The sequence below is a fragment of the Lacerta agilis genome, chromosome 5, assembly GCF_009819535.1.
Source record: "Lacerta agilis isolate rLacAgi1 chromosome 5, rLacAgi1.pri, whole genome shotgun sequence".
NCBI lineage: Eukaryota > Metazoa > Chordata > Lepidosauria > Squamata > Lacertidae > Lacerta > Lacerta agilis.
Genome location: NC_046316.1, coordinates 2,345,687 through 2,368,388, shown reverse-complemented (window position 1 = coordinate 2,368,388; position 22,702 = coordinate 2,345,687). Strand labels below are relative to the sequence as shown.

Below are 22,702 nucleotides of genomic sequence, written 5' to 3'. Positions count from 1 at the left end.
TTACCCTGAGATCTTACAAAGGTTTTCAACCCCATGGCAGCTGTTTTCAAAATATTTTTTTGTGTGCACCTTCAAACCTTAGATTTCAGCAAGACAGCCCATAGCTCTCCTGTGGTGGTCCAGCTCCATGAGCATAGGAAGAATCAGATCGATATTAGCATTTATGATATCTTACAGGAAATAAAAACAAAATAAAATGAAAAATTCCTTCCAGTAGCACCTTAGACACCAACTAAGTTTGTTCTTGGTATGAGCTTTCGTGTGCATGCACTGAAACGGAAGTCACCAGTGTGCATGCACACGAAAGCTCATACCAAGAACAAACTTAGTTGGTCTCTAAGGTGCTACTGGAAGGAATTTTTCATTTTATTTTGTTTTGACTATGGCAGACCAACACAGCTACCTACCTGGAACTGGAATTACAGGAAGTAAGTTTCCCTAGTTGGTGGAAATGCATGTGCAAATTAAAATAAAAAAACACCCTGTCATAGGAGAACAGCCACTGAAGGAAATATAAACTGGTTACATGTAAAAACACATTTTTAAAAACCTTCTTGGCGTTCAAACTCTTGGAATTCCTGTTTTTCCTGTACTGCTCAGGACCAGCTATGGCAGATGGAAGAAGTGCTAACTTTGAAGGCGAACGCATCTTCTTCCATTCCCAGGAAAGTGGGGAGCTGGGCTCCCTCTTGCTCCTCCTGCCCCTTCGGGAGAGTCTCCTGCAGAGGGTCGGGAGCAGGAGGAGCTGCGCAGGGGCTGCACCCCTTTCTGCTGGATCCAGCTTGACAGAATCAATAAGGGGGGGGGGGGATAAAAAGCTGCGCTGGTTGGGAAGCGCAGCGCGAAGGCTGCGAGCAAGGCCACGAGGCGCCCCCGCCTCCCGCGAGAAGCAGGCAGGAAAGGGCGGGGATTCCTCCCTGGCGAGGCCGCGGACGGAGAGCGGCTCCTCAGGCCCAGGCCTGCCTAGAGTGGCGGCTGCGGGGCGGAGCGGGGCCCTCGAGCCGGGCGGCGATGGCGTCTTCGGAGGCGCCTCCGGGGCCGCTGCTTGCCGCCCTGGCCGCGCGGCTGACGGGAAACGCCGAGGAGGAGCAGGCCGCGGCGGCGCCCGGTCGCCTGGCAACCGTCGGGCAGATCGCGGCCCTCTTTCGTGACCGGGCGGGCAGGTAAGGGCCGCGGGGGGGGGGGCTCCGTCACGTGTGGACGCGTTGCCGCGTGTCTTCCTGCTGCGGCGGGTGTGGTTTTGCCTGCGTCTCGGAGGAGGGACGGGACGAAGCAGGCGGAGGGGGCTCGCTTCCTCCTCCTCCTCCTCCTCCTCCTCCTCTAATTCTTCTTAACGAGTTTGCAAGGAAGCTTCCAGAAATTTCAAGAGCCCCGTTTCTCCCTGCAGTTGTGTTTATATCTGCATCTGTCTAGAAATTGTTGTTGTTGTTCAGTCGTTCAGTCGTGTCCGACTCTTCGTGACCCCATGGACCAGAGCACGCCAGGCACGCCTATCCTTCACTGCCTCTCGCAGTTTGGCCAAACTCATGTTAGTAGCTTCGAGAACACTGTCCAACCATCTCATCCTCTGTCGTCCCCTTCTCCTTGTGCCCTCCATCTTTCCCAACATCAGGGTCTTTTCTAGGGAGTCTTCTCTTCTCATGAGGTGGCCAAAGTACTGGAGCCTCAACTTCAGGATCTGTCCTTCTAGTGAGTACTCAGGGCTGATTTCTTTGAGAATGGATAGGTTTGATCTTCTTGCAGTCCATGGGACTCTCAAGAGTCTCCTCCAGCACCATAATTCAAAAGCATCAATTCTACGGCGATCAGCCTTCTTTATGGTCCAGCTCTCACTTCCGTACATTACTACTGGGAAAACCATAGCTTTAACTATACGGACTTTTGTCGGCAAGGTGATGTCTTTGCTTTTTAAGATGCTGTCTAGGTTTGTCATTGCTTTTCTCCCAAGAAGCAGGCGTCTTCTGATTTCGTGACTGCTGTCACCATCTGCAGTGATCATGGAACCCAAGAAAGTGAAATCTCTCACTGCCTCCATTTCTTCCCCTTCTATTTGCCAGGAGGTGATGGGACCAGTGGCCATGATCTTAGTTTTTTTGATGTTGAGCTTCAGACCATATTTTGCGCTCTCTTCTTTCACCCTCATTAAAAGGTTCTTCAATTCTTCCTCACTTTCTGCCATCAAGGTAGTATCATCAGCATATCTGAGGTTGTTGATATTTTTTCCGGCAATCTTAATTCCAGTTGGGGATTCATCCAGTCCAGCCTTTCGCATGATGTATTCTGCATATAAGTTAAATAAGCAGGGAGACAATATACAGCCTTGTCGTACTCCTTTCCCAATTTTGAACCAATCAGTTGTTCCATATCCAGTTCTAACTGTAGCTTCTTGTCCCACATAGAGATTTCTCAGGAGGCAAATGAGGTGATCCGGCACTCCCATTTCTTTAAGAACTTGCCATAGTTTGCTGTGGTCGACACAGTCAAATGCTTTTGCATAATCAATGAAGCAGAAGTAGATGTTTTTCTGGAACTCTCTGGCTTTCTCCATAATCCAGCGCATGTTTGCAATTTGGTCTCTGGTTCCTCTGCCCCTTCGAAATCCAGCTTGCACTTCTGGGAGTTCTCGGTCCACATACTGCTTAAGCCTGCCTTGTAGAATTTTAAGCATAACCTTGCTAGCGTGTGAAATGAGTGCAATTGTGCGGTAGTTGGAGCATTCTTTGGCACTGCCCTTCTTTGGGATTGGGATGTAGACTGATCTTCTCCAATCCTCTGGCCACTGCTGAGTTTTCCAAACTTGCTGGCATATTGAGTGCAGCACCTTAACAGCATCCTCTTTTAAAGTTTTAAATAGTTCAGCTGGAATATCATCACTTCCACTGGCCTTGTTGTTAGCAAGGCTTTCTAAGGCCCATTTGACTTCACTCTCCAGGATGTCTGGCTCAAGGTCAGCAACCACATTTCCGGGGGTGTATGAGACCTCCATATCTTTCTGGTATAATTCCTCTGTGTATTCTTGCCACCTCTTCTTGATGTCTTCTGCTTCTGTTAGGTCCTTTCCACTTTTGTCCTTAATTGTGGTAATCTTTGTACGAACTGTTCCTTTCATATCTCCAATTTTCTTGAATAAATCTCTGGTTTTTCCCATTCTGTTATTTTCCTCTATTTCTTTGCATTGCTCGTTTAGAAAGGCCCTCTTGTCTCTCCTTGCTATTCTTTGGAAATCTGCATTCAATTTCCTGTATCTTTCACGATCTCCTTCGCATTTTGCTTGTCTTCTCTCCCCCGCTATTTGTAAGGCCTCATTGGTCAGCCACTTTGCTTTCTTGCATTTCTTTTTCATTGGGATAGTTTTCGTTGCTGTCTCCTGTATAATGTTACGAGCCTCCATCCACAGTTTTTCAGGTACTCTATCCACCAAATCTAAATCCTTGAACCTGTTCTTCACTTCAACTGTGTATTCATAAGGAATTTGATTTAGATTGAATCTTACTGGCCCAGTGGTTTTTCCTACTTTCTTCAGTTTAAGCTGGAATTTTGCTATAAGAAGCTGATGATCTGAGCCACAGTCAGCTCCAGGTCTTGTTTTTGCTGAGTGTATAGAGCTTCTCCATCTTTGGCTGCAGAGAATATAATCAATCTGATTTCGATGTTGCCCATCTGGTGATGTCCATGTGTAGAGTCGTCTCTTGTGTTGTTGGAAAAGAGTGTTTGTGATGACCAGCTTGTTCTCTTGACAGAACTCTATTAGCCTTTGCCCTGCTTCATTTTGATCTCCAAGGCCAAACTTGCCAGTTGTTCCTTTTATCTCTTGACTTCCTACTTTAGCATTCCAATCCCCTATAATGAGAAGAACATCCTTCTTTGGTGTCATTTCTATAAGGTGTTGTAAGTCTTCATAGAATTGATCAATTTCGGTTTCTTCAGCACTGGTAGTTGGTGCATAAACTTGGATTACTGTGATGTTAAAAGGACTGCCTTGGATTCGTATCGAGATCATTCTATCATTTTTGAAGTTGCATCCCAGTACAGCTTTCGCCACTCTTTTGTTGACTATGAGGGCCACTCCATTTCTTTTACGGGATTCCTGCCCACAGTAGTAGATATGATAGTCATCCGAACTGAATTCGCCCATTCCTGTCCATTTTAGTTCACTGATGCCTAGGATGTCAATGTTTATTCTTGCCATCTCATTTTTTACCACATCCAGCTTACCAAGGTTCATGGTTCTTACATTCCAGGTTCCTATGCAATACTTTTCTTTACAGCATTGGACTTTCCTTTCGCTTCCAGGCATATCCACAACTGAGCGTCCTTTCGGCTTTGGCCCAGCCGCTTCATCAGCTCTGGATCTACTTGTACTTGTCCTCCGCTCTTCCCCAGTAGCAAGTTGGACGCCTTCCGACCTGAGGGGCTCATCTTCCAGCGTCATATCTTTTATATGCCTGTTGTCTTTGTCCATGGAGTTTTCTTGGCAGGGATACTGGAGCGGCTTGCCAGTTCCTTCTCCAGGTGGATCACGTTTGGTCCAAACTCTCCGCTATGACCTGTCCATCTTGACCTGTCCATAGCTTGCCTGAGTAGTTCAAGCCCCTTCGCCACGACAAGGCAGTGATCCATGAAGGGGTGTCTAGAAATACAATGCGTCAAAAGTTCGTGCTTCTTCTCTTCGCTGGATGCTGTTGCTTTTTGTAGGCATAAGTTGCTTTGAGTGCCTGTCAGGGGTACAAATACTAATACCTGTACTAATAACAACAATAGCACTAATTTTATTATTTATACCGCACCCATCTGACTGCATCCAGCCACTCTGGGCCGGTTCCAACACGTATGAAAACATAATAAAACGTCAAACATTAATAATAACGATCAGATCCAATACAGAAAAGTCACAATAACTTTAAGGAACTTAAATCAAATAAAGCAATATTCAATAATCGATTAGAATATAATGGCAAATATTAAAATTAAATATCAGCAAATAATAAACAGCTTCCACTTTTCAGTTACAATAAAGAATCACCGAACTGTAATTAATGAAAATCACAATGCATAAAATATCACAAAACATACAAAACCATGTATTTAAAAATATACCTGCATTTCTTTCTTTCCTGTGAATAATAATAATAATAATAATAATAATATTATAATACAGCTTTATAGTATTAGCTACAAATCTTATGTAGAAGATGCTGCTTTTCAGCATCTTGCAGGTTCTGTGTACATTCCTCACCCTGGTTCAGACAGTTTAAGAAGAAGCATCCTAAGAACCGGTTCTTTGACTCCAATAGGAGCTTTTTCTTTTTTTGTAACACAGATTCTATTCATTCTCATATTTAAAGTGTTTAACATTAAAGTGTATCACATGCAACTTTTACATAAAATTAAAAATAAAGCAGCAAGAAACATGGGAGTAAAATGTTCCTGAGTGTGTCAAAGTGTGCCTAGCAAAATTGTTGCAATTATTACAGATATGAAATGATGCATAGTAGTATCGTGTAATGCATAGTAACATGTAATGACCATAACTAACATTTATTTTGTATTACTAACAATTAGAATTTATTGGAAGGGACGAGGGAGAGGAGCAAGGGAGGGGGGGGGAATAAAATACGTAGTAATAAAACTGCTAGCACATTTGCACACGCATCCCCTTTCTGAGCCTGCCCAGGTCTTTGGCTACTAGAAGCATTGCAGGTGTCCTTACACTGAGGTGGACTGGCTACAGGGGCCGGCCGTGGCTCTGCAGGATTTCCGGCAGGGAACATTCCCAGCCCTGCCTGGAGACTGAACCTGGAACCTTCTGCATGCAGAACAGAAGCTTTACCACTGGGCTATGCCATGCAAGGTAGTGTGTCTGCAGTTCCAATTTAGGGTGGGGGGAGTGTGCTTCACCTAATGGTCAGAAGTGTGGGAAATACCGAAATACATATCAGTCCTGGCTTAATCTTTTAAAATTTCACATCTTGTCTTCATTCCGTGGCACCACAGGAAGGAATGTAGCTCAGTGATAGAGCCAGTTCTGCATGCAAAAAACTCCTAGGTTCAATCCTGTTATCTCCAGGTAGTGCCAAGAAAAATTCCTCTCTGGAACGTTGGAGAGTTTCTGTCATTACTGTGGGTAATGCTGAGCTAGCTGGATCAGTGGTCTGAAGTCAGTTCCTTATGTTCCAGTTCAAGCATCCATCATACCCAGAGCTGCCATGTTGCAGCAAGATCATACAGTATTCTGAAGGCAATACAGCCACCTTGGTGAAGCTAAGCAGGTCTGGGTAGTCAAAGCCTGATGGGATACTGCCTAGAAGCTCTACTTAACTTCAAACAATAATTCACCTTTCGACTTGCCCTGGGAACTTAACTTCAGAATTTAGAAAAAACTCCAATTTTTATGAATTCTCTTCACAATTTTATGAAGCTTGTAGATTCTGGATAAAATACCCGAGTTCCTGGTTACCTATAGTAAATATTTCAAAGCCAGGGTAACCCTTTATTTGTTATATTTTTTCTATATTTTGAATACAAAATATGCAAAACAGCTTGGATTAGCTTTTTAAAAAGAAATATTGCATGGTGCTGCAAATGATATCCTTCTTTTATGTATACATATTTTAAATGTACTGTTGGTGCTGTCTACTTTACATTTACTGTATTTTTCTTTTCAGGGAAAAAGCAACAGAAAGCCTATTCCAAGATCTCCTGCAAATTTTGAGGAAGGCATCTTATGAAATTGATGTAACCTACAAGCAAAATAATACACTGGAACACACAGATTCATTGTTCCTGTTGGTATCAGAATGTTTCAGATGCCTTCGGAATGCTTGTGTTCAGTGTACCAAGAATCAGAACGTTATGAGGTATGGTTATTGCTCCCATACTTGCATAGTTTTTTAAATGTTAAATTACAGTAAATTGTTTCACCCAACTGAGTTCATAGCTGATTTAACTTTTGAAGCAGGCTCTCTTTGAAATGCATTTCACTCCTCACTAGTTCACTTCACTTTGCTGTATACTCTTGGCATTTGAGTGGAAACCTTGTGAGTGAATTGCCCACATTTGTTAAATTGTGTGGCTCAGGCTAACTGACCAGTGTGTAATCATTATATATCTACATATTCTCTGAAAGTAAATTAACGTGCAAGAGAATCAAGGGTGCATGAACACAAGATTTATTCTGACAACTGTTTTTTCCTTTGATTTGCTCTTTTTAAAATACTCATGAAGTGAGATTTCAGAGACATTATCTTCACCAAGTCTTGTGATTACAGTGGTACCTTGGTTTACAGCCATAATCCGTTCCGGAAGTCCATTTGTAAACCAAAACCCAAGGTGCGCTTTCGCCAATGGGGCCTCCAAAATTTTTTTGTTCGTAATCCAAAAAAAAGGGGGTTGTAATAAAAAAAAGGTTGCAAACTGGGACACACACTTCCGGGTTTGACATGTTTGTAATCCAAAACTTATGCAAACCAAGTTACCACTGTATTTAAGATCTGATTTTTTGTTATTCGTGCATCTGGATTACTTAGTATTTGTTGGCTGCAAGGATGTGCATTTTATTTGCCCCTGAGGTCAGGTGAATTCTGGGGTGTTCTTCATGTGATTTAAAGTGCACTGCAAAAGGGAACATTGTCTATCCATGAAGGTTCCCTGCACAGTTGAAAACCCTGATTTTCTAGAATTGTTCATTGTGCAGGGAGCGTCCATGGCTGGACAAGGATCCTCAATGCAGAAGTGCACTTTAATCATGTGAGGGGTAAGAATGAATTGTTAGTTATTTTGAATCTTTTTGTGAATCTTTATCTCTTTCCAGCTCCTCACCATGAAACCCGCCTCCTGCCTGGTTTCTCTCCTGGTGTGCCTTGCCACCTTACGTCTTTTTATTTTAATTCCTTTTCATAATTGCCCAGGTGGGCGGGGTATAAATAATAAATTATTATTAGTAGTAGTATGACCTCCCTTTCCTAGACTTCTCTGGGCTTGTTGTTTGTTAAGCTACAGTCTGTTCTTTCCTAGTATTTTTAAAACCATCTTCCTTCCCTTGGCTTTTCTTCCTACTCAGTCCCTTTCTGTCACTCTTACCTTAGGGAAACTCAGAAAATTAATCCTAGGGGAGTTCACCACCACAGAATTCATTTATTACATTACAATATGTATTACAAATTTAGGACTTTATATTATTATGTCAGGTCGTTCAGTGGTTGCTCATGAGAAATCAGCCGAACGCAGAACTTCTAAAAACTAAGTTCTTTATTGTGCAGATATTTACAGTGGAGCAAAAGTTCAAATGTCCATCTCATCCCTCCGCAGCAGTCCGGGAATGAACCCTTCCGGTTCTTGGTCCAGCAAAAAAGGCGTGGGATTCTAAACCCCCGCCTCCCCCTTCCACGTCTTTCCTGTCTGCGAACTCGGGGCGCGGGAAGCTGTCCCTGTTCCCCGCTTTCCCCTTGGTGCTCAGGCTCTGCGATCCCTTCACAGCCCCTGCGCCGACTTCCTGCCTCCAACTCCCCCCTCCCCACTGGAGGAATGATCGCTTCCTCCTGAGGAGGGGGATGACGAACTGGTGAACAAAGAGGGTGGTTCCCTGTACTGCAAATGGTCCTGGGATGCTACCAGCCGTGGGGAGGGGGGTTTGCTGATAACTGGCTTCTCTGCTTTTTTATTTCAGAGAATTTTAAATTTAAAACTTCTTTTATAACAGGAACCTGGGGCTAATTGAGGCATCTGTACACTTGATCCAATTACTTCACAAATTAGAAACTAATCTGGAGTCATTATTGACAGGTAAGACATTGCGGGGGCTACGTACATAAGCCCACATAGCTACTAACTTACAAACATGTTTACTTGCCTGTGTGCTCACACATACCTAAGAAAGGACAACACTATTTCAGTTGAACAAAAGGACTTTACATGTCCAGCCTCCATCTCCATGTTGTAGAACTCTTAGAACTGTGGAACTTTCCCGATTTCCCCCGTGATGCTCTGTGGCTTTCTTGTAACTTGAAGCCTTTGGTTTGCATCCTACCCTTTGGAGCAGGAGAAAACAAGCTTGCTCCCTCCTCCATGTGACAGCCCTTAAGATATTTGAAGATGGCTGTCTCTTCTCAGTATCCTCTTTTCCAGGCTAACCATACCAACTCCCTCAAGGCTTGGTTTCCAGACCTTTGGTTGTCTTGGTTGCCCTCCTCTGCACACATTCCAGCTTGTCAGTAGTTTTAAATTGTGGTACCCAGAACTGGACACATTATTGCAGGTGTAGTCTGGCCAAGGCAGACTAGATGGTACTTTTACTTCCTTCACTCTGGAGCAGTATGCTCTTTTGAGAGAGAGAGAGTTATTTCTTTATTCTGTTACAAAGCCATGACAAACAGATCATCTTGCTAGCAAATTGCCGCCGTGGCAGTGTAAGGCCTTGGGGTGCAGTCCAAATGATGTGGGACTGCTAGCTGTCCTCAGCAACTCTTATCAATGAGATCATGCTATGGGAGTGCCAGCTGACCTCCAAATTAGCATGTAGTGGCACTTATTAGTGCCAGGTGTGCTGATGATGGATACTATAACAGGTCTCTATACCAACAGACTAAAACCAAAAGACTTTTCTTCGAAAGCAGGTGTTCTCTAATTTTGCAAGCCTGAAACTGAGTGGTATAGCTCAGTGTTAGATAATGCGTTCTGCATGCAGACAACCCCAAGTTCAATCCCAGTCAAAAGGATGGGGGGGGGGAGGTAAGGGAAGACATTAACTGTCAAGGTTGGAGAAACTGATTTTGTTGTTGTTGCCATCTTTATTAAATTAAATGATCATTTTACCCTGTTCAAGGAGGTGCACATCAGCATTCATTAATGAAATATGAAACCTGAGTTAACAGATAAAACAGCAATGGAGTTAAATGGTAGGGGAAGGTAGAATAATTCCAAACTATTTTCCACCAAGAGTTCATGTAATCAAAACAAGGTTTAACTTGATGTGAAAAGACAAGATTAGGTGCCAAGCCAGTTTCTCTGGAGGGGACACAACCTGGATGTTGACACAGAAAAGGCTTTGTATCTTAGTAGCCACCTTCTGTTATCAGGTTCATACAGAAGAAAGCATCCTGTTTTACTTAAGTGCTTTAGGGCTCTATAGGCCACCACCAGCACTTTGAATTCTACCTGGAAATACAGCGAAGCTCTTCAAGCGCTGGAGTAATACATAACATAAGGCAAGAAAATTTATTTATTTCATAAAATTTATAACCCACTTGATTGGAAAAAAACACCCCCAAAGCTGTTTACAAAAAGATAAGACAATAAAATCGAGAAAAAAACACAACCCTACTTTAAAACAAATTAAAATTAAAACAGATTAAAATAAATGACATGACCATCATATGCTGATCCAGTTGGAAGTTTTTGAGGCTGCTTTTCAGAGGCAGTCTGACACAACATTGGGAGGTTTCCAAGGTGTGTACGGTTATGACAAAGTCACCACAGAAGGAAACATGGCATACTAATTGAAATGAGCAGAAAGGTATCCCTGGCCACAGGTATATCTGCACCCACAAGCTATGAGCCTTGCTTTAAGGGGAACAGGATCTCGTTTGTTATGGGCCAACATCACTTCAAAGTCTATTAAATCATAAACCATCAGGAGAATACCTCCCTTTGTCTGGATTGAATTGTAGTTCCCTAGAGCCTACTCCGTGTTGGTGGTGATGGTTAAGAGAATGTTATTTCTGCATCTGCACAATGCACTTTCAAGTGGTAAAGGGGTCTGCTTCATTGTGAGCCCAAGTATAATAAATTTATAGCTCTGGAAGCATTCATCCAGCTCATTTCTGACTCAAGGAACATCCACATAACACTTGAATTAGAGAAAAAAGGAGGAAACAAAACTGGGTGCCATTGGCCTCCTGATGACGCCTCACCTAAAAAATTCAAATAAGCTCAGCAAGTGGCTTCATTTCGTTGTTAAATAGCATGAGGGGCAGAATAGATCCCCAAGGCAGAGTTGTCCCCTGGAAGCGCTGGGATTCCTTTCCAGGGCTTTCAGTCCAGACTGATCCTGTGATGGATGCTATTGAAAGCTGAGAGGTCGAAGACAACCTGTGGGGTCACTTTTCCTCTGCCCATTCCCTGATGTAGGTTGTTTCACAAAAGTAGCTCTTTCTGTCCCCAAACTAGTGCTTAGCTGCAAGCTCTCTCAGGAGAACTTTTTACTCAAATGTGTTTGGGGGTTGGGGGGGGAGGGGATTAACGAGTCCCAAAATGGGGGTAATTTTGGTGATGGCAGAAATCATTCAAAAGTGTTTGTGCGTATCTTTCCATTTGTGATGGCAGCGGTGTAGTGGTTCCTTTTTAAGCTTGTGAAAGCCTGTTTCAGTGCTGCAGTCACACACACCCCTTTCCCGCAAAGTGCCTGGATGTAGTTTTGTTGTGGAGCATTCTGTCGCAACAATTCTGGGCCTCTCAAAGCAGAGAGATGATGTTATTCAAGCATGTCTGAATGTACTCTACCTATATTTAAATGGCATAATTGGGGACCTGCATTTCTTCTAACCAGGAAGAAAGAATACAGTAAAATCTTTTAAGTTAATTATCTCGATGGCTATGCGTTTCTCTCTCATCCAGTAACATCTATTTTAAGTTTTTATTGTGGTGTTCATAATGTGGGTAGGAAAGTCCAGAGTGTCCCAACAGTTTGGAATCAGTAATGCACACTCTGAAGTGGTATGCCGTGTGTGCCTGGCAGTTGCTTTTACCACTGTGGCTGACTTGTGGGGAGGAGTTTATTTTTAACGATGTATTAATGAATAAAGCAGCAGAAGAGGAAATACCGTGCAAAGCGCTGTGACTTAAATAACTGCTGTCTAATATCTGGTTAGGTCAAACTGCAATTTGCAATTTGCAATGAGAGCAAGGCATTTTTATATAAGGGAACAGCCAAGTCCCTGCTCTAAAAGTTTTAACCCATTTTGTTTACTGTTCCTGCTTTCATGTTTACTTAGATCTATCAATCATAATTTAGAAGCTGTTCAATTAACAGCTTCTATATTAAGACCAATTTGCATACAACCAATATGCAATTATATATAAAGAAGTTTAAATCACATTTTTTATATCGTTCTAGAATATTTATTCAGTTAATGGATTGAGTTAGGAGTATTGTTGACTTTGTGAATTGTATTATCATATTCTACAATTTAAAACCAAACTGTATGTGATGTAAACTATATCATTACATCTATTATGCAGGTTTTTTTAAAAAAGAAATTTGCATCAGCTGAGGAGGAAGCTGGTAAATTAATCATTTTGTAGCAAGTATGAAAGGGGAATATAATCCTTTCATCCCCTGCTGCATTCCTGAGGAAAATCCCTTTTCTGATACTAATAATTGTATTGTGAGAAAACTCCCCATTTGCACCAGTTAAATACCCCAAGATAAATTTCATTCTTTTGCAATTAACTGTTACTGTTTTAATTCTCTTAATTTTTATTTTTGAAATTGGGATTTCCTTTTGCAAGTTTCACAATACAGTACAGTTAGATTATAATATTCACAGCAGAGTGAATATTCTATTCCACTCACCCAGAAACCTCTGCATCTGGGATCCTAAGGTGTACTGACCACCCTTCAATAGAAAGGCCTCCCTCGGAAGGTGATGGACTCTCCTTCTTTGGAGGTTTTTAAACTGAGGTTGGATGGCCATCTGTCAGGGATTATTTAGCTGTGATTGCTATATTGCAGGGGGTTGGACTAGATGACCTTTCCAACTCTACATATGCCTCTAAGACAGCATTGCTGGCCAAGCTGATGGAAGTGGTATTGGCAGAACCCAGGACTTTGGTTCTGTGCGACTTCAGTGTCTATGCCAAGGCCTCTTCCATGACAGCTTTGGAGCTATCGGCTCACCAGTGGCCCAACCCACAGAGCAGGACAGATTTAGTCTGCGGTGTGTGGTCTGACAATAGATGGACCACTTCCTGGTGAGGTTTGGTCTCATGGTGATTATCTCCCCATGCAGGGGTTCAGGACCTATTCAGATGGTAAATCCCAGAGACTTGTGGAATCTAATGGAGAGAACTGGCAATGTTACTGAGGCCTCTCTCTTCCCCTGTAACAGTGAAATGTGTAGGGCTATCCACACTTCCCCTCCTGAGTGCCCTCTCCACTGTTGTGGAGCTTGAAACACACCTTGGTGCTCTAGGGAGCTATGAGTTATGAAGCAAGATGGACAACGGCTATAGCGTTCTTGCCACAAAACCATTGCAAAGGTGACCCAACACACCTTAGAGCACACAATAATGCCTACTATGTTGCAATGATGGGCAAAAAAGGGCTATTTTGTCTCTGCCATTGCATCCTCAAATGGACATCCAGTAGATGACATACCGTCTTCAACCCTTGCCCCCTCATAGCTTGTTAGGTGTGTTTGTGTGTGTGATTGGTTATGTACTGTATATGTGTAAGAGTTCTGAACCAGTGCCTGGGTGCAGTAATGGGCTGGGTGAGGGCTAATAAACTGAAGCTGAATCCCTATTGGTAAGTGCCTGGAAACTTGGTCAAGTACCTTTTCTGGATGGGGTTGATCCATTTGTCATTGGAAAGCCAAGCATCCTCAGTGGCTAGGAATTTCTTTAGCCAGCTTTGCCTGGTGTGCCAGCTACCTTTCCTGCACTGAGATAATCTGGCCATGGAGCTTTCTGCCCTGGTAACCTCAAGGCTAGACTGTGGCAATGTGCTTTATGCAGGGCTGCCCTAGAGATCAATCTGGAAGCTGCACTTGGTGGTTGTTAGGTTGCTCTGTGCAGTGACTTAATACCAACAAGCTACACCATTGTTAAACTTTTGCTCTGGTTGCCAATAAGCTGCTGAGCTAAGTTTAAGGTTATGGTATTGGCATACGGAGCCCTGAATAGCTCAGAACCTGATTATCTGAGATAAACCTTTCCCATTATATACCTGACTGTCTGCTCTGGTCTGCTGTGGATTTTTTTTTTTAAACTACTATGTGCATGTGTGGGCCAGTTGTTTGTTACTCACCACTGAACATTTAGTTGTGTAGTCCCCTTTCTGTCCCTTAGTATTTTAGACAAACACCAAATTGGTATATTCTTGGACACTTATTGAACAGATCTTCCCAGACTAATACTAGACTGTATTTTATCTCCACACAATGTTTATTCAGTTACATAGTTGTGCTTGTGTTTTGTAGCTGTGATTATATTTTACTGTATTTTGTATATTTGTTGTTTTAATGGAACCACTTAAATGTTTTGGTTTGAAGTGACAAATAAATAATAGCAATAATGACTGCGATGCTAATCTGTGTTGACTTTTCTTTAATTACATAAGAAAAGTAGCTTAAAAGCTACTTATTTACATCTTTGCTTTGTCTTTCTGCACTTCCAGGACAGGGAATTGAGGCCAGTATTTTGCTACTGTGGTTGAAGCAGAAGCTGTAATTACATTGTCAAAATAAAATTTATAGCACTGTATTACTTTCTCAGAATAATTGCAGGCATATGACAAATACATTACACTCATCAAAATTTTAATGTAAACACATGCACAAATTTTTATTTGATTAATGGATGGTGTGTGTGAGTTTCATGCCTTACAATCTGTTGACCAGCCAACCAAACAAGCAAAAAGCAATCTTTGTGGCCTTTTAACTGTTAACACTATAAATATCTGCTGTAAAACAGACTGTCACTTCTACTGTGAGCAATATGGTGCTCACAACAGTTTCTTCGATTTCCAAATGTGGTCCTGGGCTGAAAAAGATTGGCAATCCCGTTCCAAAATTATCAGTTGTGCTTTCTTGTGTCCAGATTGTAATATAATAAAATGTAATATACGAAATAAAAGAAGCAATAAAGATACCCTAGCTCAGTGGGAGAACACATGCTGTCCACGCAGAAAGTCAGTTTTCAACCCCTGGCACCTCCGGTTTAGAAATGAAATAAACAGTGCAAGGAGAAAAGAGCATTCAGTAGCAGATGATGTGAAACATCTCTGCCTGAGAGTCGGGAGCAGGGGTGACAACTTGAATATTTTTTGGGGGTGGGAGCCAGGTAAGCCCCGCCCCGCATACACCGTTTGAATGGCCATGCCCATCAGCTAGGGGGGGGGGCAGCACCCTCAAATATTTTATTGGGGGGGGCAAGTACCCCACGGCCCCTGGGAGTTGGCGCCTATGCTCTGGAGACTTACACCAGAGTAAACAATAAAGGGCTCGATGACGATTAGTCTGACTACGAACTCCTCCTCCACCTTCCTTCCTATTGCTTGCTGTCCTTGTCACGGAAGCGGAGTTCTGGGCCTATTTGTGTCAACAAAACAGCCTGTCTTTTAAAATGTATAGTTCCCAACTCCAGGGATGTAATCTTGGAATTTGATAAGCAAAGCTAGGATCCCTCATTTTCACAGAAGACTGACATTCTTTGAAATTCAATGAAGCAGCCGGTCCATCCAGACATCTCTATAAATCTAAGTTTGCAACATCTGCTGCATCCTGTGAACTGGCAGGTCATATGGCCATGTAATACAGCAGCTGGACACTATGAATAACTCATAGTGGGTGGCCGGTCAGCCCTGTTCACTATTTTTCTCGGTTACCAAGTGTGGTTGAAGTTCAGGTTAAGACTCAGACCATTCATTTTCTGCTGATTTTATGCAATTGCTCTTTGAAGGGATACTGTTGCCTGATTATATGCTTAAATGAAGGGCTAATCCCAGGATTGTGTTTGCTATGAGGTATCTGAAATGAGAACACTTGTTCTTTAACAGAAAGATTAACTGTTGTTCTAATGCATCGGGGACTGGTGAAGCCTAAAGGAACTTCAAGCAATCAATAATGTTTAATTTATTAACTACAATTTAGTCCCTCAGTTCCTCAAAGTAATTATACTTGCAGGCCCTGGGGCACTAAAAACGAACAGAGGTAAGGAAATTTCTGCATTGGTTTTTAGACCACAGAATGAGTAAAACTTGCCTTCTGTCCCTGTAAACATAGGCCTTTAAAAACAAAGGGCCATATCATATGTGACCTTAAATGCAGATTTACATTTAACTTGTAGGTTTAAAATCCAAAAAGTATCAGCTGTTAGCGCCAATAAGAGAATGCAAAAACAACCTTAAGAGGACAAATTTGTCTTAGTTGCTGAGCTGGGGAGAAAAGAGTTAACCTCCCACATGCCTGCTGCAACCCTGATAATTATCAGCACACCCCTTACCAACATTTGCATGTTTTAAAACTTGCATTTAACACCAGATGTTGTACACCCTCTCCAGTTTCTGTATTCTCAGGGGTTGCTGTCTTCTCCAAACTGTGGCCTTGGGCTGGCAATATATTCTGCCTTAAATCGGCCCTCTCACAAGTTATCCAACTTCGTAAGAAGGCTGGTGCCATTTAGCGTTGTTGCACAGCTCAGAAAAGCATGGCACACAAGTGTGCAAGTGCATTGAAAGTCCAGAATTAAAGTTTACCATTAAATTACGCAAAATCTCTTAACAACTTGAAAACAACTATTTTATTCTTTGCCTACAGTTTCATTCACAGAAAAAAACCTTTTGTATTACCTTGCTTAAATCATTGTAGAGTCACTAAGGGCCGTGTGTGTGTGTGTGTGTGTGTGTGTGTGTGTCATTTAAACCTGAAGATTAAAATCAAATGTAAATTAGAAATCAGGGATGGACTGAAAAGAAGCTCTTCTCCTTCAAATAGAGAAAACCATCTAGCCTACGAAAGACTGCTTCCAAGGCTGAGAAGACAGACTCCTGATTCAAATTCCAAAGGACACATAGTCTTCCCAGGTCCCTAAATAACTTCTTGCCTTTGCCAAGGGTGAAAGGCTCTGATGGGGCTCCGTCTCCAGCAGTTCCTAAGGCATAATAGAATGGAAATGTAGCTCACAATTTGACTAGAGGAGCTGTTTATTTCATGTGTAGACAGCCGGCTAATTTTTTAATTTGTGTTCAGGGCTACCAGCTGCAGCCTTTTTTACTTTACAGTGTCTGCTTTCCAGCCCAAGGCTGGTGGGCAATCTCAGTGTTCAGGGCTCTGGAGGTCCTGGAGGGTTTTCCTCTGGGCAACAGCTCTCACCGGAAGTGACATTGTCTGGTGGTCTTCCACAGCAGCCTCCCCATCATTTGTTGTAGACCCAGGGGTAGCTAAACCGGTGGCCCTCTAGATGTTCATGGCCTAAAGCTCCCACCTTGGCTGGGCCGGTGGAAGTTGGACCCCAACAACATATGGAGGGTCAAAGGATGCTCACAACCCTGCTTTAAACAAAACAGTGTGATTTCTCTGTGTGCCATGTTCTCCCATGGGGATATGTAGGTCATGCGGCTGCCATGATTTGTAGAATTGCAGCAGTTTGAAAAAGGTCCACCGTGATCATGCAGAATCTAGAGGTCTTCCACATACTTCCTGTGTGGAAGAGCCGTTATTACCTGGTTTTGTACGCCATCCCTGCCAGGTTGCAAGTCTGCCAGTGGTCAGTTATGTAGGATTGCTCTTTGATATTTAGGATCTATAATAGGCATAGGCCTTCTTTTTGTGCAATTCAGATAAAACCTAGCCTTAACTTTTAAGTGGTTTGTGGCTGAATTCAATCAAATTTTGATGTAAGATGAACATGTGGCCAATCAATATTCCTTTTACTGTTCAGATAGCCACATAGCCTGATATAAATTGGTGTCCTAAATTGTAGCATATTGTGCTAACAATCCTTTAAGCCCGAGATCCACTATGACCTAGCATTTGTGAATCTTAAGCTGCAGACTCCTTGACCAGGGGACATATCCTTCTTTGGTAATTGTGGTCACCAAGCATATACCACAACCCGTTCTTTGTATTGGCTACAGTAAGTTTGCAAGGAGGCAAAATACTGGAGGGATTAAGCTTCAGCACCCATTTGCTTCTAAAATGGGATGTATGTCACCTGCTTTATAATTACAGGTAGGTTGGTCTGCCATAGTCGAAACAAAATAAAATAAAAAATTCCTTCCTGTAGCACCTTAGAGACCAACTGAGTTTGTGCTTGGTATGAGCTTTCGTGTGCATGCACACTTCTTCAGATACACTGAAACAGAAGTCACCAGACCCTTATATATAGTGAGAGAGTGGGGAAGGGTATTACTCAGAAGGGTGATGGGAATGGGGGATTGGCTGATGGGTGTGGAAAACCTGTTGACGACTGTTAACGACTGCAATTGGTCTTACAGGAAAAAGCTGTTTCAGTGTATCTGAAGAAGTGCACATGCACACGAAAGCTCATACCAATAACAAACTTAGTTGCTCTCTAAGGTGCTACTGGAAGGAATTTTTAAATTTTGTTTCGACCTGCTTTATAAGTGATTTTAAAAACAAGGGTTGCTGCTAACAGCTTGGTTGAACTGGAGGGATTTGCCACTAGAGGGGGCTTGTAATACATTCTTTGACAACTGGTTAGACAAGATTATGACCTTTGCCCAGAGGTGTCCCCAGAGCCACAACTCTGCCACAGTTTCTTGATGTCTAAACTGGCCAAGCACACATGAAGATGTGTCTTTAAATCCATTCAGTTTTAAGTTAAAATAGGTGTCTCTCCATCTATATAATTTGAACTGGATGATTTATTCCCACCCTGCTTCTCCTACCCCCACCCCCACCCCAAGCTGGAGTGCAAAGCTGTGACTTCATTGGCGTTTGGAACATTTGTCTTTCTATGCTTGTTTTATAAGCCAAGAGTAATAATGATCTTACTGTTGCAGTATTTCATGATGCTTTGGACTCATTGGCCAAGTATCTTGTAGTAAATACAGATTCTTAACATCAGTCTTTCATTTGAAATGAATCTTAATTTATATCACAAAATAATTGAATCACCATACCTTTCAAATTTTAAAAGCATGATGGTTATGTTTTGGTGATATTTAACTTCAGTTAGAATTTTGAAGTTGATCCATCCACATAATGATTTGATATTTGTGAAGTTGTAAGCTATTTTTAAGTATGTGGACTTGCCCAGTTTTTTTAATAAATAAAAAAATTCCTTCCAGTAGCACCTTAGAGACCAACTAAGTTTGTTCTTGGTATGAGCTTTCGTGTGCATGATGCACACTTCTTCAGATACAACATGCACACGGAAGCTCATACCAAGAACAAACTTAGTTGGTCTCTAAGGTGCTACTGGAAGGAATTGTTTTATGTTTTATTTTGTTTTGACTATGGCAGACCAACACGGCTACCTACCTGTAACTGATAGTTGTTGGTTAAGGATAGAACCGACTTAGCAGTTAAATGATGTGCTACGGACTTTTGGCTCAAGAGACTCTGGATTACTTAATTTTGCTAAAAGCAAGCATGACTTTAGAGAGGGCAGAAGTGGGAAAATTCTAAAGGCAAAACTTACAAATGGAACTTGATGCAGACATGTCATTCAAGTCATTCAAGTTTTTGTTCCTACTTGTATCTCTTATCTCTTCCTACTCCCTTTTGTTTCAAAGCACTCAATAAAATGTACTCATAGGTTATCATAATGCAATCATAGGCTGTCAGCGTTTAAGATCTATCTCATATAATTTTGATTTCTTATAGTTACGATAATTGTTGTAAATTCCTGTTGGTGTTTGTATGTATGTATGTATGTATGCATGCATGCATATTGTGGTTTCTGTAGCAGCAATTGCTCACAGAGGTCTCCTGTTATCTTTGCCTTTCTCATTCTTCTTCTCATTTCTCCTAGGACTGACATTTAAATTGTAAGCTTCTTGAGACAGAGTTGTTTTGATTCTCTTGCATGAGTGCTATGTCCAGTGTTGGTTCCATGTCCCCTTCTGTATAAAGATAGGCAACATAACGCTAATTTAAACAGTTTTTTCTTAAATCTTTGAGATTTGAAGAAAAAACAAGTTTTAAAAAGTTAAGAAAGTAAAAGTCAGGGGTTGCTTTGTGCCTAACCCCAAGTGACCTTATTCCAAGTTTTCTTTCTGTGTGTTCCAAAGGAGCAATGTTCCCAGGCCCTTCTAGCAACTCTGGTTGCCAGCTGGCTCCGTCCCTTTCAAGCGGATACTCCTTTGCTATTTCCAGGGCCTGGCAAAGGACACTTCCATTTGCAATGGGCTGCCTCTTAGTAATATCTGTTTAACTATATTTTAATATGTAATAGTATGTTTATAAGCCAGCCTGTAAGCAACTGAAGAAATTGAGAACTTGTAAGTCTTGCCCAAAGTGTCCTGTATGCTAATGTTTAGACTTTTATAGACTGGAATTCTTTTATTATTCTTATTTAAATTTACTGGCCTTCTTCTTTTGGAGTCCTAGCTACAAACTTGACTAATATTTCATTGAAAATCAATAGTTTTCTTTAACTGAAAATAATACATAGCTTGCATTACTAGCATACTTGATGCATTTACATTACCGTACAAAAATTGGCATTTATGATATCACTGCTGAAGCAGGCATACGGTAAAAGGGAACGGGTGTGAGTGCCTGTGGAATTTTAAGGAAGAGCCTTATATTCAGGCATTGTCTTTTTTCTCCCCCCCCCCCTGAATTTTAAAGATGCGGTTAATATTCGGTTGCGGTTTATATTCGGGCCAATATGGTAAGGAAGCAAAATTCTCTGGCTTCAGTCTTCTGGAAGGGAGATTTTAGGGTGTTGAGTTCCCTGACTGCAAATTGCAGTGGTTTGCCAAGCTGCCTAAAAATAAAGTTAGTAGCGAGTGACTTCAACATTTCCCCTTTGAAATATTGCTATTTTACACCCTACACCCTGCAATACTGTAATATTTTTTCCTCCATTAGATTCTATTTTTGCTCCATAGTCGCTGCTGTTTGCTTCTTTGAGTCACTATAAAATTTAAGTTTTCTGTTATGTGACAGGTTGAAAAATACTTTAAGTACTTGAGGCAAAGCAGACAAAAATAGGGGTAAAAGTTAAAGCATATTAATCCTGTTGTTGCCCCGGGGAAATAATCTTTGCATTTCCACCAGGTTCCTTTTCATCCAGAGTTCTTCTACGGTGAACAAAATACCACAACCTAGTTTTGAATTTTGAACAAGATATTTATTAAGGGAAATCATTAGGTGTATGCAGAAAATGATGCTGTCTAGTATTATTTTATTTTATAGGTGGGGGAAAAAAAGTTTCATTTACATGCTCTTAAAGGCTGTGTCTCCACAGCATGCCTGTAGCTAGAAATGCTGTGGTGCTAGAGGGGCATGCTGGCATGTTAGATTGTTTTGAAGTATAACAGTTGCATTCATTCTGCAGTGCCAATTGATCCTCCCCCTTTGCCATGCTAAAATTAAAAATGGAGTTGTTTATGCATCAGCTTTATTGAGTATAGAATAGGGGTGGCCAACTCCCAAGAGACTGCGGTCTACTCACAGAGTTAAAAACTGGCAGTGATCTACCCCCTTTTGGGGGGGTTCAAGTCAAAGTTGTTCAGCTTTTTTTTAGGAAGTAGGAAGGCCCATTTTGGGGGGTGGGTGGGTCAAAGTTGTGGAGTTTTTTCACGGAGGAGGTAAAATATTGAGCTTTTTTTTAGGGGAGCCACAGTTGTTCAGCTTCTTTGGGGGAAGCCAGTGATCTACCAGTGATCTACTGCAGACGTCCAGTGATCTACCAGTAGATCACGATCTACCTGTTGGACATGCCTGGATAGAAGACCATATATGTAACAAATATATGAACCCCTTTTCGATCCCTCTCTGCAAAGTTCTCCTTCCCTCCCAATTGCAGTGGGGACAGTCTTGTGATTGCCTTCTTTATCCTATAGCAGTGGTGGCATATATATGGTGCTTGTGCCAGAGATGGCACTCAGAGCCCTCTCTGTGGGCATGCGCACAGTCGCCCCACCTGTGCTGGAGGTGGGAGGAGGAGGAGCGCCCATGGACATGTCCAAAGCCTAATGCCGTAGCTTACGTGCCAGGGGTAGGGGAGGAGTGAGGAGGAGAGGAGGGCAGGCTTTCTCGGGAAGGAAGCGTTGCCGAGGTCAGCGGAGTTTACTCCCGAGCAAGGGTGTGCAGAATCAGGAGGAGGGAAGCCGGGCAAGGTGTAGGCAAGGGAATTAAGAGCGACATGGTGGGCGACACTGGGGTGTGAGGGATGGGTGCCCTCTCTGCAGTGGCGTAGGAAGGGGGGTGGAGGGCCCCAGGTGCCACTCTGGGAGGGGCAACAAGATGGCTCCTGCCTCCCCCCAGGTGTCAAGCGGGCGAGGCACGGCATCCATACGGGCTGCCGCTCTCGTGCGCCGTCCATATGGGGTGCCACACATGTGCCGCCCCGGGTGCTGGAGAGGGTTCCTCCACCACTGCCTCTCTGGAGGGTTGTTTCCCATTATAAAGAGTATCTGAGGGGTGGATCAACAGGACTTCAGCCAGCTGACTTCCCGTGGTACTGAGAGGGGTGCATGTAAACACTCTTGTGCAGGTTGCATTTTGCAATAAACAGGTGCTTAATTGTTGGCAGGCAGAAGGGTGACCCTTTTTGGGTCATGTGGTTTGTGTTTATCCTTTTATCTTGTGAATGTAGATGTTTACACATGGAATAAGTATTGGGAGGGAGGAGGGTTATTGGTTTGTTCTTGTTTTCATCATGTATTTTGTGTTTTTTATCTTTTATTTTCATGCTGTGAACTGCCCTGAGACCTGCACTTGAAGGGCGGTATGCAAATTCAATAAATGAATAAATAAATAAATAAATAGAAGGGGTGTGTGACTTAAGA

General features: G+C 42.4%; 1 protein-coding gene across 1 annotated transcript in view; it reads left to right on the top strand.

Moving 5' to 3' along the window:
* The first annotated feature begins 1,011 nt into the window (after positions 1 to 1,011).
* ATXN10 (ataxin 10) overlaps positions 1,012 to 22,702 on the top strand; it is a 69,766-nt gene continuing 48,075 nt past the window's right edge. The window contains exons 1-3 of the mRNA XM_033148023.1: positions 1,012 to 1,163; positions 6,666 to 6,857; positions 8,699 to 8,781. Coding sequence (XP_033003914.1) covers positions 1,012 to 1,163; positions 6,666 to 6,857; positions 8,699 to 8,781 — 427 coding nt within the window. The remainder of the gene's footprint in view (positions 1,164 to 6,665; positions 6,858 to 8,698; positions 8,782 to 22,702) is intronic.